The sequence below is a fragment of the Sminthopsis crassicaudata genome, chromosome 4 (genome assembly GCF_048593235.1).
Source record: "Sminthopsis crassicaudata isolate SCR6 chromosome 4, ASM4859323v1, whole genome shotgun sequence".
Lineage (NCBI taxonomy): Eukaryota > Metazoa > Chordata > Mammalia > Dasyuromorphia > Dasyuridae > Sminthopsis > Sminthopsis crassicaudata.
This window is the reverse complement of record NC_133620.1, coordinates 61,375,976-61,391,324: the sequence shown is the minus strand read 5'-3', so window position 1 is coordinate 61,391,324 and position 15,349 is coordinate 61,375,976. Positions and strand designations below refer to the sequence as shown.

Genomic DNA, 15,349 nt, shown 5'->3' with positions numbered 1-15,349 from the left:
GAAGTGTTAAGTGTCTGAGGTCAGATTTGATCTCAGGTCTTCCTGACTTAGGGCTGGTATTCTAAACACTGTGCTACCTAGCACCCCCTCATGGGTATATAAATTTAAAAATTGTACAAATACAAAAAATTATATGACTAAAATTGACAGGTATTAATGATAAAATCACAATCGTAATTTTAAACATTTAAAACCTGTTCTGATTGGTGGTAAGAGGGAAGGGCCAAGTCAATCACTGGGAAAATGGCGACCTTGGTCAGTTTGATAAGGGTATGATTTGTCCCCTCTACAAAACTCTTTATCTTGGAATGGGTGGTATCTTTTGTTTTTATATCACCCTCATTTTGAAATATGTTCCTCTTTTCTCCCCCACATAGAAGAATACAAATAAAGAAAAAAGCAGTTTAGAAAAACTAACTAAAATTATCAACCAAGTTTGAGATTATAAACAGTGAGTTTCACTGATAGTCCCTCAGCATAAAAAGGAAAGGAGGCAGATAGAGATTCACATCCCTTCTTCAGAGCCAAGCTTGGTCTTTATGGTTACTGTTCTTTGTTCTCAAAGAGGACCAAAATGACTTCACTATGTCAGTCAAGTTAGTGTATCTGATTGGTTGGTCAGATCAATATGAGCTTGGAATACTCTGCCATAGGTCAGGCACAAATATTCCCTCTGAACATCTATGGTGGATCCTCTTAACTTTGTGCATCCCGCAGTTTTTCTGAGCTAGTTCAGTCCTGCTTTGCTCATAGATCACAGCACTTTCTCTGATGAGGGCATGTCATGCTGGGTGCCAGTGTCATGCATATCATACAATCAGTTCTGAAGTGAAGATAGACTTTGAGAGTGTCCTTGTATCACCTTTTCTGACCACCTTGTGAGGACTTGCCCTGTGTGAGTTCTCCTCCATAAAACAGTCTTTTTGGCAAGCGTACATTTGGTCAGCCCAAAGGACTTGTGCTCTTTGCAGTAGATATGGAATGCTTGGCAGTTTAGTTTGAGAAAGGACCTCAGTGTCTGATATCTTCTCCTGCCAGGTGATCTTCAGAATCTTCCTAAGACAATTCAAATAGAAGTGATTCAGTGTCCTGTTTATTATAATTACAAACATTTAATTTCTTTTTTTTTGTCCTTTCCATATACATTATTGAAAGCATTGTATATATATATATTTTTTTTTCTGTTTCCCCTTATTTCACTTATTTCATTTGTGTTCTTATATTTCTTTGTATTCCTTAAAATCATAGTTTTGTGGAGAGCAATAATATTCCATTAGGAGTCATGTTCCAAAATTATTTTTTATTTATTCCTCAATTGTTGAGCATATTCTTTATTTCCATTTCTTTTCTATGACAAAAAAGGTACCTTTACAGATATTTTGGTGTGCATGGGACCTTTCTATCTTTCTGTTGCTGGAATATATAGCTAGAAGGCGGATCTATGGGTCAAAAGGTATGGACATTTTAGTCCCTTAGCATAATTCTCCTTTGCTTTCTAAAGTGGTTGGACCAATTCAAGTTCCAACAATAATCTGTCGGTGTGCTTGTCTTCCATGACCTTTCCAGCATGAATTATTTCTACCTTTCTTTATTTTTGCCAATTTTCTAAGTATGAGGTAGAAAGCTAATGTTGTTAATATTTTTCTTAGGTCATTTGAAGAAATTTTTCATATGATTATTAGTAGTGTGTCATTTTTGGGGAAGAATTGTTACTATCTTTTGAGAAAATTTATTCCTATCTGTTAGTCATTTACCTTTATTGGGGAATGGCTCTTGGTGTTAATATATTTACGCTATTCCCATACATGGATATTATGAGGTTGTCATAGATATTTGATGCAAAAAACATTTTTAACCCATTGACTTTCTCTACTTATTCTAATTGATTTTTTCCTGCTAAAACTTTCCTATGTCATGGAATCAAAAGTATCTTTTATATCTTTAAAGTGCTTAGCATAATTTCTGGCATATAATAGGCACTATATACACGTATTCTCTTTCCATCTTAATCTTTAGTGACACTTCTATTTCTAATCTGGCTAAGAATTCTTCCTCTAGCCATTGCTATGAAAGGTACATGATCTTGTCTTTCTAAAAAAAATTTTTATGGGATGACCTTTAATATTTATGTCACATTTCCATTTGAATTTATTATGGTATAAGATGTAGTTTACATCTAATTCCTGCTTTCTAGTTCTTCCCCATGTAATTTATTTTCTTGGATTTATCAAATAATTATTTCTGATACATCCGTAACCTGTTTTACAGATCTACTTTTCTATTTTTTTCTTTTAAAATCACTATCAAATAGTTTAGATGACTTCTAATTTATAGTATAAGTTGAGGTCAGAAAGGATTATTTATTCCTTCATTTTATTTTTTTCTCTTGAGATTCTAGTTCTTTTATCCAAATGAATTTCATTTTTATTTTTCTAGCTCTACAGAATACCCCCTTGTTAGGTGGATTGTTAAAGTACTCTGAACTCTAATATCTGCTTTTTAAAAAAAGTCATTTTGGTCTATCCCAATCCTAAACATGAAAAATTTCTCCATTTTTTAAAAAGTTTTTTTTTCAAAGCATATTTTGCTTTTATTTTTTAACCTCAGATTGTTCTATATTTGTCTATATTTGTATTGTTATTCAACTTTATCTTTGGAAAGAGCATCGTGGATTCGATGTTTTTTGTTCTGCCTATTATTTCTGTTGTGTAGACCATAAATTCTTTCACTATTCTTCTTTCTCTCTTGAACCTGCCTATTGTGGTTTTTTTTTTCCTCTTAAGAACTGATCCTATACTACAGTTTCCTTTTCTTTGAAGATTTGGAGATATTTGGACTCATTTAGATGGAAGAAAAAAAAAGCATTATTAAGCTCTTACTATATGTTAAGCACTGTGTTAAATGTTGGGGACACAAATATAAGCACAAAGGTACAAAGGATTATCCCAAAAGGTAACACAGAAAAAAGAGCTGAAAAACATGGTTGAAGGGGACTGAGAATGCAAATCAAAAGCAGAGCTGGGAGAGGAATGAAGGCTTGGTCTGACCCCTTCACAAAAATGAAGACTCCAAGAGGAAATAAGCAGTGAGAGAAGTGGGATGGCCTCATAGAAGAATATTCTAAACCAACCCAATCCGTTCTAATCCGATAAACATTTATTGAGTGTTTATAAAATGCGGAAGATACTAAGCACTGGAGATAGAATTAACAAGAATAAAATCTCCCCTGATTTCATTGAGTTTACAATCTAAAGTAGAAGACAAGACATGGAAAAGGCCATGAAAACTGAGACAGAGGACAGGACGGGACATCAGGGATGTCTGGTGTGGAGGCATCTGCCCCAGAAGGTGAAAATAGATAGGGCTGCATAATGGAGAGAGCCCCCTCCACTTTCTGCCCTCTATATAAAGGAAGACGTTGGGAGGATTTTGAATATTTGCCTTCTAGCCCTCCAGTCAGAGAGAGAAGGTGGAGGAAGGTGGAATAAATCATGAGTTAGTCAGGTGGAGAGTTTAAAGTGATGAGTTTGTCCTAGAAGGGCATTTTGTTGTGGAGTTGAAAGAAGGGCAGTAGATGCAAAGTGGAGTAAAATGAGTCTAGTTTCTGGGGAGAATTTGATACATGATAATTTGATAATTCAGTCTCTATCCATGAGCCCTTTTGGAGTTTTCTTGGTAGAGAAAGAGGAATAGTTTGCTATTTTCTTTTCCAGCTCGTTTTACAGAGGAGGAAACTGAGACAAGAAGGGTTAAAGTTACTTACCTGGGGTCACATAGATAGTCAGTTGGATTTGAATTCATAAAAAAGTGTCTTCCTGATTCCAAGTGCAATACACTGTACTGCCTAGGAGGTTGAGGGAGATAGATAGTCAATCAAAGTTTGTATCTATTCCAAAGATAGCAGAAATAACTTGATAATTCAACCTAATCCTGGGGGTAAATTGTTATAGTTGTGGATGCCTGGTTTTAAAGTCCAGAAGTCAGAGACAGATCTAGGAGGGTAAGAAAGACTATCTTGCTCTATAAAATGGAGGCCCCCCCCCCAAAAAAAAAAACAACAACAAGAATGTGAACTTGAACTAGAAAATTAGAAAAGGGATATGCTATCTCATTAGAATTCTTGGTATCTTCTATGGAGATAGCTATAGTAACTTTACCTCTTGTCCACAATCCTTAGTTTGGAGAATTTTTGAGAGTTCCTGAGATTTGGAGAAGATATCTTATTCTTCATTTTGTTGGTATACACCTAAAAGTATAAGGAGTATTTTGTAATTGCATTTATATACAGATTCTGAAGTAGCTTTGGTAAATTGTTTCCCACATTATTATGCATTTTGTTATTTTAAATTTTTTAAAATATTTCTTCATGGGCTTTTATTATTGCAATATAGAAATGGTATTGATTTTTGTATATTTAGTTTGTATCATGCTATTTTCTTGATGCTAATTATTTTCTCAATGAGTTTATTTCCCAATTTTCCAGATTTTTCTAAATATTCTATCATATCATCAACAAATAAGGATAGTTTTGCCTTCTCTTTGTCAATATTCATTCTTCATTTTCCCTCTTACCTTATTATCTATTGCTAATATTTCTAGAACCATATCAAATAATAGGAGAAAAAGAGAGATCCAGTATTTACTGGAAAAAGCTTTTAATGTCTCTTCATCAACCACAATGCTAACATTTTGGTTTTGGTTTTTTTGTTTTTTGTTTTGCTTTTTTTTTTTGCCATATTAATAAAGGTTGTCTAGATTTTTTGGGATTTGTTTTAAAGTATATATTAGTATTGTATTTTGTCCAAAGGGAAAAATATACAACTAAACAAATTGTTAGAGAATTTAGAGCTGAAAAAGACTCATAATGCCATTAAAACGGAAACATTAAAATGTACAGATTTCTCAGCCTTGCTTGATCCCAATTAAAAAAAAAAATACCACATGTTAAGACACAGAGAAATCAAAAAACAACAACCCCAAAACAAAAATAAGGGCAGCTAGGTGGCACAGTGAATAAGGCACCGGCTCTGGCATCAGGAGGATCTGAGTTCAAATGTGACCTCAGACCCTTGACACTAGTTGCGTGGCAATCTTGATAGAGTCACCAAAAAGCAAATAAACAAACAAAAACTAGAGAAAAAAACAAATACTAAGCAAATCCTTTAAAGATCATATCATACTAAAAATATTAACTAATTTAGGGAGTACAAGCAAAAGATACCGTTTTAAGTGGAAACTTGATGACATCCTGAAAAGTGAGTGGGGCAAAGATCAAAACACAGAAATCATAGCTATGTAAATGAAAATAATAAGACCACATGCAAAATTTCAGAGATATAACTAAAATAGTCTTCAGATGAAAGTTATATTCCTAAAAACATACTTCAAAACAGAATAAACTAAATGCTGAATTCAAAATTCAAAATGAGAATTGCAAATGATGAAATTTTTGAAATTGGAAAAGGTACAGATTATCCCTTACCCCAAAACCTAAGGAACTGATAAATATAACTAAAAATGATTTCTTTGTAATTGCTAATAAAATTGATTAACCTTTTGGCAACCTGGTTAAAAAGTAAATGGAGAAAAATCAAGAAAATTAATAAAAATGGCCTCAGACTTTTTGGAATAAAACCTGGAATAGTGATGTGATTTATGAGTTATTCCTAGTTCCAAATGATAAGATTGTAGGCACCAAACTTTGGGGTTCGGTCTTGTGAAGAATTCACAATAGCCATTCTCTTTGGCAAAAGATAGATTTATTTAGGAGAAGAGGTTACAGACAAAATGAAGAGATACCAGGAATGGTAACTATGAAATAGAGTTGGGAGAGCATATAGTTAGCAAGGAAAGATAATTAAAGATGGAAAAGATGAATTTCCCAGTTGAACTTTCAATTAGGACTATGCCCTTAATTGGTAGGCTAAATCCTAAAAAAAGAATTTAGCACCCTAAAAGAGTTAGTTAGCTCTAAGAAGGAGGAAAAAAATAGAGGTAAAGTAGGGATGAGAGGAGAGAGACCATGTGGCATGGGGGAAGGCAGAGTGTCATGGTGGGTGTAACCCAAAAGGGTTCAGCAAAGAGAGTGTGGGCCATGGACAAATTTATAGGGGAACCTGAACTTCAAGGGTTGGATATAACTTGGATTTCTGACTGGACACCACAAGGTGGGGCTATCCACCACCTCCACTGAGAGTGGGACTATCAGGCTAAATTGATCCCCATCTGCTTGCTACAAGGAATAATTTCATCCATACTCAGTCTTCCTTTGCCAATCACACCTAGTTACTCAGGGTTTCATCAATAATATTTCTGAAATAAAGATTATATAGAGATGGCTGACTAGTATTGTGATTAATTTTAACTCATCTTTCAGATTCAAGGTACATCCGATATAAACAAATTACTGATTGTACGAAAAGAAGATACTTCTTTGCAAAATGAATGTTTAGAAAAGGAATGCTTTGACTCCAGGAAACCCAGTAAGGAGATGGATACTTTAATATATATATATATATCATATTGTATATATAAATATAAATATATATATAATATACATACATATACATATAAGTGTATTATACACATACGTAATTTGCTTTTAATTCTAAGGAACGAAAAGAGAATTTTTGAATCTTGTATTTATCAAATCTGGTTTGAGGATCATGATTATCAAGCTGGTCTTAGGATGAAAAAGCCTATTTGCCCTTTGGTCTCTGGTGCTTATCCTCCTAGCTGGGGGAATAGCTTCCGTTAAAGCTTTCTACCTCATGCCAAATATACTATAGCCTCATTTGGCCTGTTTGCATGTCTACATGCAGGCTACTCATTTTGCAACCACTGTGAAGCTTGAACGATTTCATAGTCCCTTTCTTCCTCTGGTACTTTTAAGTAATTCATTCTTTGTCCCTCATTTGGGTGGGTCAATTCTAGCATTGAGGACAGTGACCTTGACAGACCCATAATAGAAACAAGTTGGGGGATCTTACAGTCTTAATTGCCCTGACATTTTGAGCCAGGGAAAGAGTGGAACAGAGATTATTATTAGTAGGATAAAGGGGGCTTCTGGGATGTCATGGTTAAGGAGTTATGATGGAAAGAAAAATGCTGGTATTAGAAATTGGACAAATAAACGTCCCTTAACAAAAAAGGGATGTCAGTTTAAAGCCTTCCAAATATGGTTACAACTTCAGATATAGCTTCAGTAATTATTTGCCTCTCACTATCCTTATTCTAACATCCTGGACCCTATCCTTCTCTGTCCTGAACATACTTCTGAGCTTGGATTTGTTTTGCTTTGGTGACACAAATCCCTTTTTCTTTCTCCCAATTTTCTAATCCTTGATTTCTGGAGCTTTCATAATTGGCCTTTGGCAGCATTAGCAATCAATTCTCTTGAATAAAACTATGCCATTGAAGCAACTATCAATAACTTTCCACTGATCTCTTTCTGTTCCACCTTTTCTGAACTGGTCCTACAAAACGATATTTTGACAAAAATTCATTTGGTGAATTTCATGAAGTCTTTCTAGGGTATGGGAATACAAAGACAAACGAGGGCATATTTGCCCTCAAGGATCTTCCATTTTATTGGAGGAGTTAATGTATGCATTTCAAATAGATAAAGGTCATTTGGGGATACTAGGATGCAGAAGATGAATTTGAACTGAATCTTGAAAGAAGGCTGGGCAAAGAGGGAATTCCTTTCAAGCATGGAAGGCAGCAAGCAAAAAGCAAAGAAAGATAGGAAATAGAGGATCATGTTTAAGGAATAATAAGAAGGACCATTCATTAATTTTAGCTCATATGAAATAAAACTGAAAAGGATGGTTGGAACAAATGACAAATATTTATATTTAATACTAAAAATAATAAGGAATCACTAGAGTTTATCGAGTAGACCAATAGTCTAAGGTCAGGTCTGAGCTTCCAAAAGATTACTTTGGTGATAGTGTGGAGAACAGATTGAAATTAGAAACTAATTAGGAAGTTAATTTAATGATCTAGGCAACAGGTAATAAAGTTCTGAACCATGAAGATGCCTCTTTGAGCAGGGAAGAGGTACAAGATGAATAGAAAAGATGTTTTGAAGGTAGAAAGAAGACTTGGTAGTTGATTGGTTATAACCAATCAAGGATTCAATTCAGTAAGCATTTATTAAGTTCCTCCTTGTACCAGGTACAAGTCTAAGTAATAGAACAATAATACCAAGATGGCAAACCTGGACAATTGGAAAGATAGTATTGTCTTGACAGAGAGAGGGAAGTTAGCAACAAGACTGGGTTTTGGGGAAAAGACAGTTTGATTTTGAACATTTTTGAGAGTCTATGGGACATTCAGTTTAAAATATTCAATTCCTTTGTGATTCAAGATTGGAAGTCAGGAGAGAGACCAGGGCTGTGCATATTGATCTGGGAGTCATTTGTGAAGAGATGATATTTAGACTCTTGGGAACTGATAATGTTCACTGAGAGAGAGAGAGAGAGAGAGAGAGAGAGAGAGAGAGAAGACAGAGACAAACAGACAGATAGAAAAAGAGAGACAAAGAGAAAAGACATAAAACAACCTTGGAATTCCCCACAAGGGATATAATGTGAAGGATGACAGAATCTAGGAGACTGAGGAGTGGTTAGACAATTTGGAGGAGAATCAGGAAAGAGCCACTTCATGAAATCCCAAGGATGATAGAATACCCAGGAGAAATGGATGGTCTGCTTTCAGAAATGGGTCAAGTAAAATGAACTTGTAGCAAATATCTAGAAAACAGCAACATCTGTATCAGGCCCTTCCTGCTACTTGGGACACCTATATTCGAGTGGCATTGCTCTTCTGGCCCTTATGGCCAGATCTTCCAAGTAATATTAGTAAATAAGGAAGAATTCATGTTTTAGGGAATTTTCCACTTCCACCATCTTGGATATAGTTCTAAACACCACCTGTGTGAGGCTTTCCACTCTTATAATCCCAAGAAGCCAAAATCCCATTTCTAGTAAATGTTAACATTTTATTAAGAAATGTTTATTTCAATTTATACTACACATTTTGACAAGTCTAGTTTACGCTGGTCTTTTTTTCCGCAGCAAACATCACCAGAAATTTGACGAGTCCGAACCCTTTGTTAAAAAAAAGTGCAATGGTGAGTTCAAATATTTTAATTTACTTCTTTTTAGTTCATTATGAAAATTACTACAAAATCAAATGTAAAATATTTGGAGATAATGAGAGGAGACACAAATCAAACTAATCTTAAAATGTAAATTATGGAATATTTTAAAAGAAATGTGATTTTACTTCATCCTTGTTATAAATTTTAGAAATATTTAAATTCTAAAAGTATGGTTCTGGGGACAGCTAGGTATCACAGTGGATAGAGCACCAGCCTTGAAGTCAGGAGGACCTAAGTTCAAATGTGACCTCAGATACTTAACACCTCCTAGCTGTGTGACTCAGAGCAAGTCACTTATCCCCAATTGCCTCAGCAAAAACAAAAAGAAAAAATATGGTTCTCTGTAGAAGGATTACATTTGGAGTATCCTTCATCTCTCTTATTGGCAAATTTTGTTGTTCTTTTTTTTAAATTTTATTTTTAACATGTTTTTTCATTTTTTTAATATTAAAAAAGAAAGAAAGAAAAAAAGAAAAACAGAAAAAGAAAATAGAACAAACCAGAACATTGTCAAGTGCCCAGCAGAACAGAAGGGAAGATACAAAATATATAACAATAAATTACCAGATCAAGAAAGGACATATAATAGTAGAAGAAATTTTTTCATGAATGTCCAATTTTTCTTTGCTGCTTTGTAGGTTACTCTTGTTCTTTTCTTTCTTTTTTTTTTTTTTTACTTTGTTCTTTCATCTCTCTGTACCTCCTTCAAGAAGGCTATAAAAGCATAGGTGCTATATATAACGTATATAACACACACATATATACATATACATATACATTCATACCCACTCACTGATCTATTCATATATACATATCTCTATATACACACATACATGGAGCAACAACATCATTTACCCTTATGTAAACATGCGTCTAAAACAATATTGGTATGGTTGACATAGATTTTCTCTTGATTGAATCTCATAGATCTATCCCTTGTCCTTTATCTTCTTCTCTCACCCTTTTCTTCCATCCATCTCTGCCCCCTTATTTCTTTATAGATTTTGGAAGGTGCTATTACTTTCTTGGTATATATATATAGTGTTGTCTATTGAACCCATTCCCAATGTGAGTAAATTTTCAAAACTATGAGCTCTCCTCTTTCTAATGCCTCTATATCTATTCTTCTTCTGAACCTCATTTATATAACAAATAATATTTTTACCTTTTTTGGTTTTTTTTTTTTTAGAGTCTACTCAACTCTGCCCCAATCAAATTGCTGATGTTAATCTTACATATATAACATACATTTCCATGTAAAAACATAAACAATCTGTCCATGTTAAATACCTTGAAATTAATTTTTGATATTGGTTCTTATATGGTAAATTTCCTATTGAGATTGGGTTTGGTTGAAAGAAAGTCTTGAAAATCTCCAAGTTCATTGAATGTCCTTTTTTTTTTTTTCATTCAGTATTATACATAATTTTACTGGATATGGTATTTTTGGTTGCAGACACTTCTTTTGATTGCCAGTATATGTGACTTCAGGGCCTGCAGTCTTTTATTATGGCAGTTGATAAATCCTGGACAATTCCAATTGTAGCTCCAGCATATTTGGGTGTTTTTTTTTTTTTTTTTCTTTCTTGTTTCTTATGGAATTTTCTCTTTGATCTAAGGGGTTTGAAATTTGGCAATAATATTCCTCTTTGAGGTGGTGATCAGTGGATTTTTTTTCTACTTTCCTCCTCCTGTTCTTTCACTCCAGAAGTAATTTTCTTGAATTATTTCTTGCATTATTGTGTCAAGGTTCTTTTCTTTTCTTTCTTTTTTCTTTTTTTGGTCTTAGCTTTCAGCCAATCCAATTATTCCTATATTTTCTCTTCTTGATTTGTTGTCTAGATCTGTTGGTTTTCTAATTTGCTAACTTTTTTCTCCCCATTATCTTGTTTTTCTTGGATGGTTTTTATTTTTATTTTATTTTTTCCTCAGTCTCTCTCATTTGCTTTAAAAAATTTTTTTTTTGAGTTCTATAAATTCTCTCTGGGCAGAGAGCCATTTAATATTACCTTTGGGGTAGAGAAAGCTTTATTTACTTCATTGTCCTTCTCTGAAGATGAACTGGGGTCTTTCCTGTTCCCATAGCAAGTTTCTATGTTTGGGGTCTTTTTTCTTGGTTGTCACTTTTTTGAAAAATGAGAAGTGTTAGGATAAGCTCTAATCATGTGTGTGTGTGTGTGTGTGTGTGTGTGTGTGTGTGTGTGTGTAATAGTGCCTCTGGCTTCACTTCAGCTCTCCCCTCTGACTTGGAACCTCAAACCAAACCCCTCCCCTCCTGCAAGTGCCTGCAGCCAGCAGCATCCGTGCTCCACTGCCTCTGCACTCACCTAGCGGTGTTCCTTTTTTGCCCAGGGCCGGGGCTCAGCAGCACAGCTGGGCCTGGTGTTCCCAATTAGCCAAGGTTCCCTCAGTTTTCCCAGACTCAGACCCCGTCCTCATGCAGTCTAGAGGAGAAAGTCTCTGAGGTTCCTGTTGAGGCTCTGGCCATACCCATCTCTCCCCAAGGTTCCCCACTGGATATTCTGCAGAGGTCGTCGGGAAGTGTTTGCACTTCACGTGGGCTAATACATGGCCTAGGGACTTTCTTGGGATCTTCTGGGGTTGTATCAGGAGGACCCCCTTTTGTCCCAAGTCGTCTTGATTTTTTACCAGTCTCTGTCTGCTCTGAGCTGAAAATCTGTTCTATTTGTGGAGAAATCTGGAGAGCTTGAAATTTACTGACTTACTCTGCCATCTTTCTAGAATCTTCCAACTTTGTTGTTCTTATGAATCCAAATTCCCTGTTGTTGAAAACAATGTAAAATCAAATGAAAACCTGTGGCAAAGATGGGAATATTGTTTACCTAACATTTCTCCCCTTGCAGTGTTCTTTGAAATTTAGAATTAAAGACTCTGTCAATCCAATTAATGACTTTACTGTGCTGGAACACATGTACCACCTCTTATAAATGGCCCTTTATTGCCCCCCCCCATATTTCTTTTGTAATAATTTTTGGAAAGTTCCAAATAATAATAATAGTTTGCATTCATATGTCACATTAAAATTTGCAAACCACTTTACATATATCATTCCATTTTATCCTTATGGGAATCTTCTGAAGTTGGTGTTATTGTTATCCCCATTTTGCAGAGGAGAAATCAGAGGGAAGTTTAGTGAATTGCTTAACAACATACTGCTAATAATAGTCTGAGTCAGAATTTGAATTTGGGTCTTCCTGCCTCTAAGTCCTGTACTTTTTTTGGATGCAAATTCATCGTCTAATATATTTCTCTCTACACTTTTGTGCAGCTGGGCATGAAGTCTTTTTCAAAGAAACCTGCTTCTTTATAATCGCCTATAGCTTCTGGCTAAAGACCATGGACCACATTCAAAGGCTCAAAAGTCTCTCAAGATGTTTTCTTAGAATTTGCCTGAAATCAAACGCTGTTGCATCTGTTTGGTGAAGATGGACGCAACATGAACTGCTTTAGGCATTGCGCTTTAAAGATCCAGCACCAAATATGAGCTGTAAATAGAATTCTATAAGGTAACAAATTCTAGCAATCCAGTCAGCATTTATATTAAATGAAACTTGAGTGTTATCAAATGAGGTGTACCTACTAGAAAGCTAACAGCTATGGCAGAATGTCATAATCAGTTCAGGAAATTAGTTATTAATATTATTTGGTAATGAGAAGGGGCATTGATTGCTGGTCTCACTGTTGTCAACATCTTCAATTTCTAGCATTAGTTCTTTGTTTGTTTTTTCTTAATTTAGTCAAAGAAGAAGAATGGACTTTTTCTAACATTGCATTAGCTTCTAAATGCAATTTTAAGGAGATAAATTGTTTGCATATTCAGGTTTGCTTTTTTAAAAACATTTTTAACAGGACTTTAAAAAGTTTCTTGAGTAAAACCAATTTAAAAACAGACTTGTTCAGATTGCTTATTTATTATTTGGATTTCATGGCTCTATGAGGCTTGTAAAGAGGCAACCTTTCAAAGCTGAAACATGGTGAAAGCCATGAGGAAAATGGGAAGGTCCCACAGACAAGTCCCGATTATTTATCAATGACAAAATTGACTGTTGGGCACAATACTCAGGCAGACAAATAGTTAATCTGATCGTGTGAGAAATTACTTCCCATTTAATCATTCAAATAAAGATGTGTCAGGTGACTTCATGGACCTGTTCTTGATCCTCTATGATTCCTTGTTGGACCATAAATGCATGGCAGGCAGACAAACAATAATCATTTATTAAACACTTACACTATTCCAGGCACTTGGGACATAAATAAAAGCTAAAAAGAGAAAGGTTCCTGCTCACAGAGTTTACATTCTAATGGAGGAAGATAGCACAGAAAAATTAAATAGTGTTGAGAAGGGGTGGGGGAGGGGGAGAAAGTACCCAAGGGCATGGTGGAGAAATTCCTAGAGAACCAGAAGGGAATAAACCATGGGCAGTCTGGGATCTTTTTCCAAGTCCTGGAAGAGGGTCACCAGTGGGAGAAGGCTGACATGAAGCTCAATCTTCTACCAGTAGACAGCGTTGATGGTGAGGAGAGTCTCCAAAATGAGAAGGCAGCTGACTCACTGTGGCAAAGTTGGGAGAACCTGAAGCCTGCAACTCACCCAGATAGCCCTTTCCTGCCCACTGTCTGCGGTGCTTATCCATATCCTCCCATAAACCCACCCCAAGGGATGCGCTCAAAGATGCTTCCTCCTGCATAGCTCCCCATGAGACCAGCCCATCTTCCTCATGCAATCTCACATGTCCAAAGGCAACTTTCATCATGGCTTCTTTAAGTTCTTTACCTTCTGTTCCAGGAACCTCTTCATGGCCTTTCTGTGTGAAAATCATTTTACCAGTTTTCACTGGGGAAGGTTCCAGCATTTGGAACATGAAGCAGTGCTTGGTTTTGTTTTTGTTTTGTAAATGGGGCTTATTTCTGGGGGAAATTTAGGATCATAAAAAAACCTTTATAATTGATTGAAGGCAACTCTAGTCTCTGGATTGCTTTTAAATTCTAAAAGTGAACCCTAGAAAAATTCTGAGGGAAATGCAAACCAGTTTTGAAACTGCCCACCAGCAAGGAATGAGTTGTGCTGGTGGCTGCCAGCACATTCCAGCCCTTCTGGGTGCATGCTCAGGAGGACACTTGAATGACATGGTGAGTTATGCAGAACACACACTGAGCACTTCCATAAATGCTAGGTTGAAAGTCACCATTTTCACGTGGTTACCTGGATCAGGATTTCCTGGGGCCCCGAGCCTGACTGAATTGGGAATGAATGCATTCATGGTCCAACAAGGAATCATAGAGGATCAAGAACAGGTCCATGAAGTCACCTGACATGTTTTTTTGAATGATTAAATGGGAAATAATTTCACACACAATCAGACTCATTAACTATTCCCCAAATTAGATTATGCTATTGTGTCCCTGACTTACTCTGAGTATATATATGACTATGTCCACATCTCTCTCTCACACACACACACATAGAGAATAATAAAAGAATGTAGCTAAATAGCCTGTATATGCAGATGGGTGCTCATGGATTTTCTCCTTACTCATATTTTCCTGATCCCTATTTTCTTTCAAGATTGGAACTCCTTCACTTTTCACTATTTTTACAAAATGCTGTAGCCAAAATTCACAACCTAGTTATCAGTTATCATCATTTGGGTGCAGAGCTTTTCCTAATTAATTCTCAAGACCATCCTTTGTGCATTCTGTGTTCTAGTAACTTGGTTAAGCTTGGAATTTGCACACATCTTCGAGAACACTCGCCTTCACCTATAATGAGTATTCCGAATGATAGCTGTCACATCTACCCACAGCACTTCAAACAATGCCATATGAATCTAAATGGCTTTTTTAAAAAATCGCTACTACATAGTGCAAAAGTAATTACCATTCTCATGTAGCTGTTTTTAAACATCACTCTCACCTAGAATAGTGGAGCATAAAATCCTAGATTTAGACGTGGGAGGGACCTACGTGACCATCATTTAGGCAAATGTACTGCTTCTTATAGGAGATGTATATGTTTGCATTGCATGTTACCTCCCATATTACACTGTAAGATCCTTGAAAGCAAGGACTGGCTTGCTTTGTTGTTTTATAATTTGTATTTCCAGCACTTAGCAATGTCGGGTAATAAAAGGTGCTTTATCAATGCCTGATTTGAGACGA

At 35.6% G+C, this 15,349-nt stretch overlaps 1 protein-coding gene across 1 annotated transcript in view; it reads left to right on the top strand.

The window, feature by feature from the left end:
- The window catches only part of SLC9C2 (solute carrier family 9 member C2 (putative)), a 105,281-nt gene extending 92,205 nt beyond the window's left edge, over positions 1 to 13,076 (top strand). Inside the window, exons 26-28 of the mRNA XM_074308373.1 lie at positions 6,377 to 6,482; positions 9,081 to 9,136; positions 12,456 to 13,076. Coding sequence (XP_074164474.1) covers positions 6,377 to 6,482; positions 9,081 to 9,136; positions 12,456 to 12,497 — 204 coding nt within the window. The 3' untranslated portion in view covers positions 12,498 to 13,076. The remainder of the gene's footprint in view (positions 1 to 6,376; positions 6,483 to 9,080; positions 9,137 to 12,455) is intronic.
- Positions 13,077 to 15,349: the final 2,273 nt, after the last annotated feature.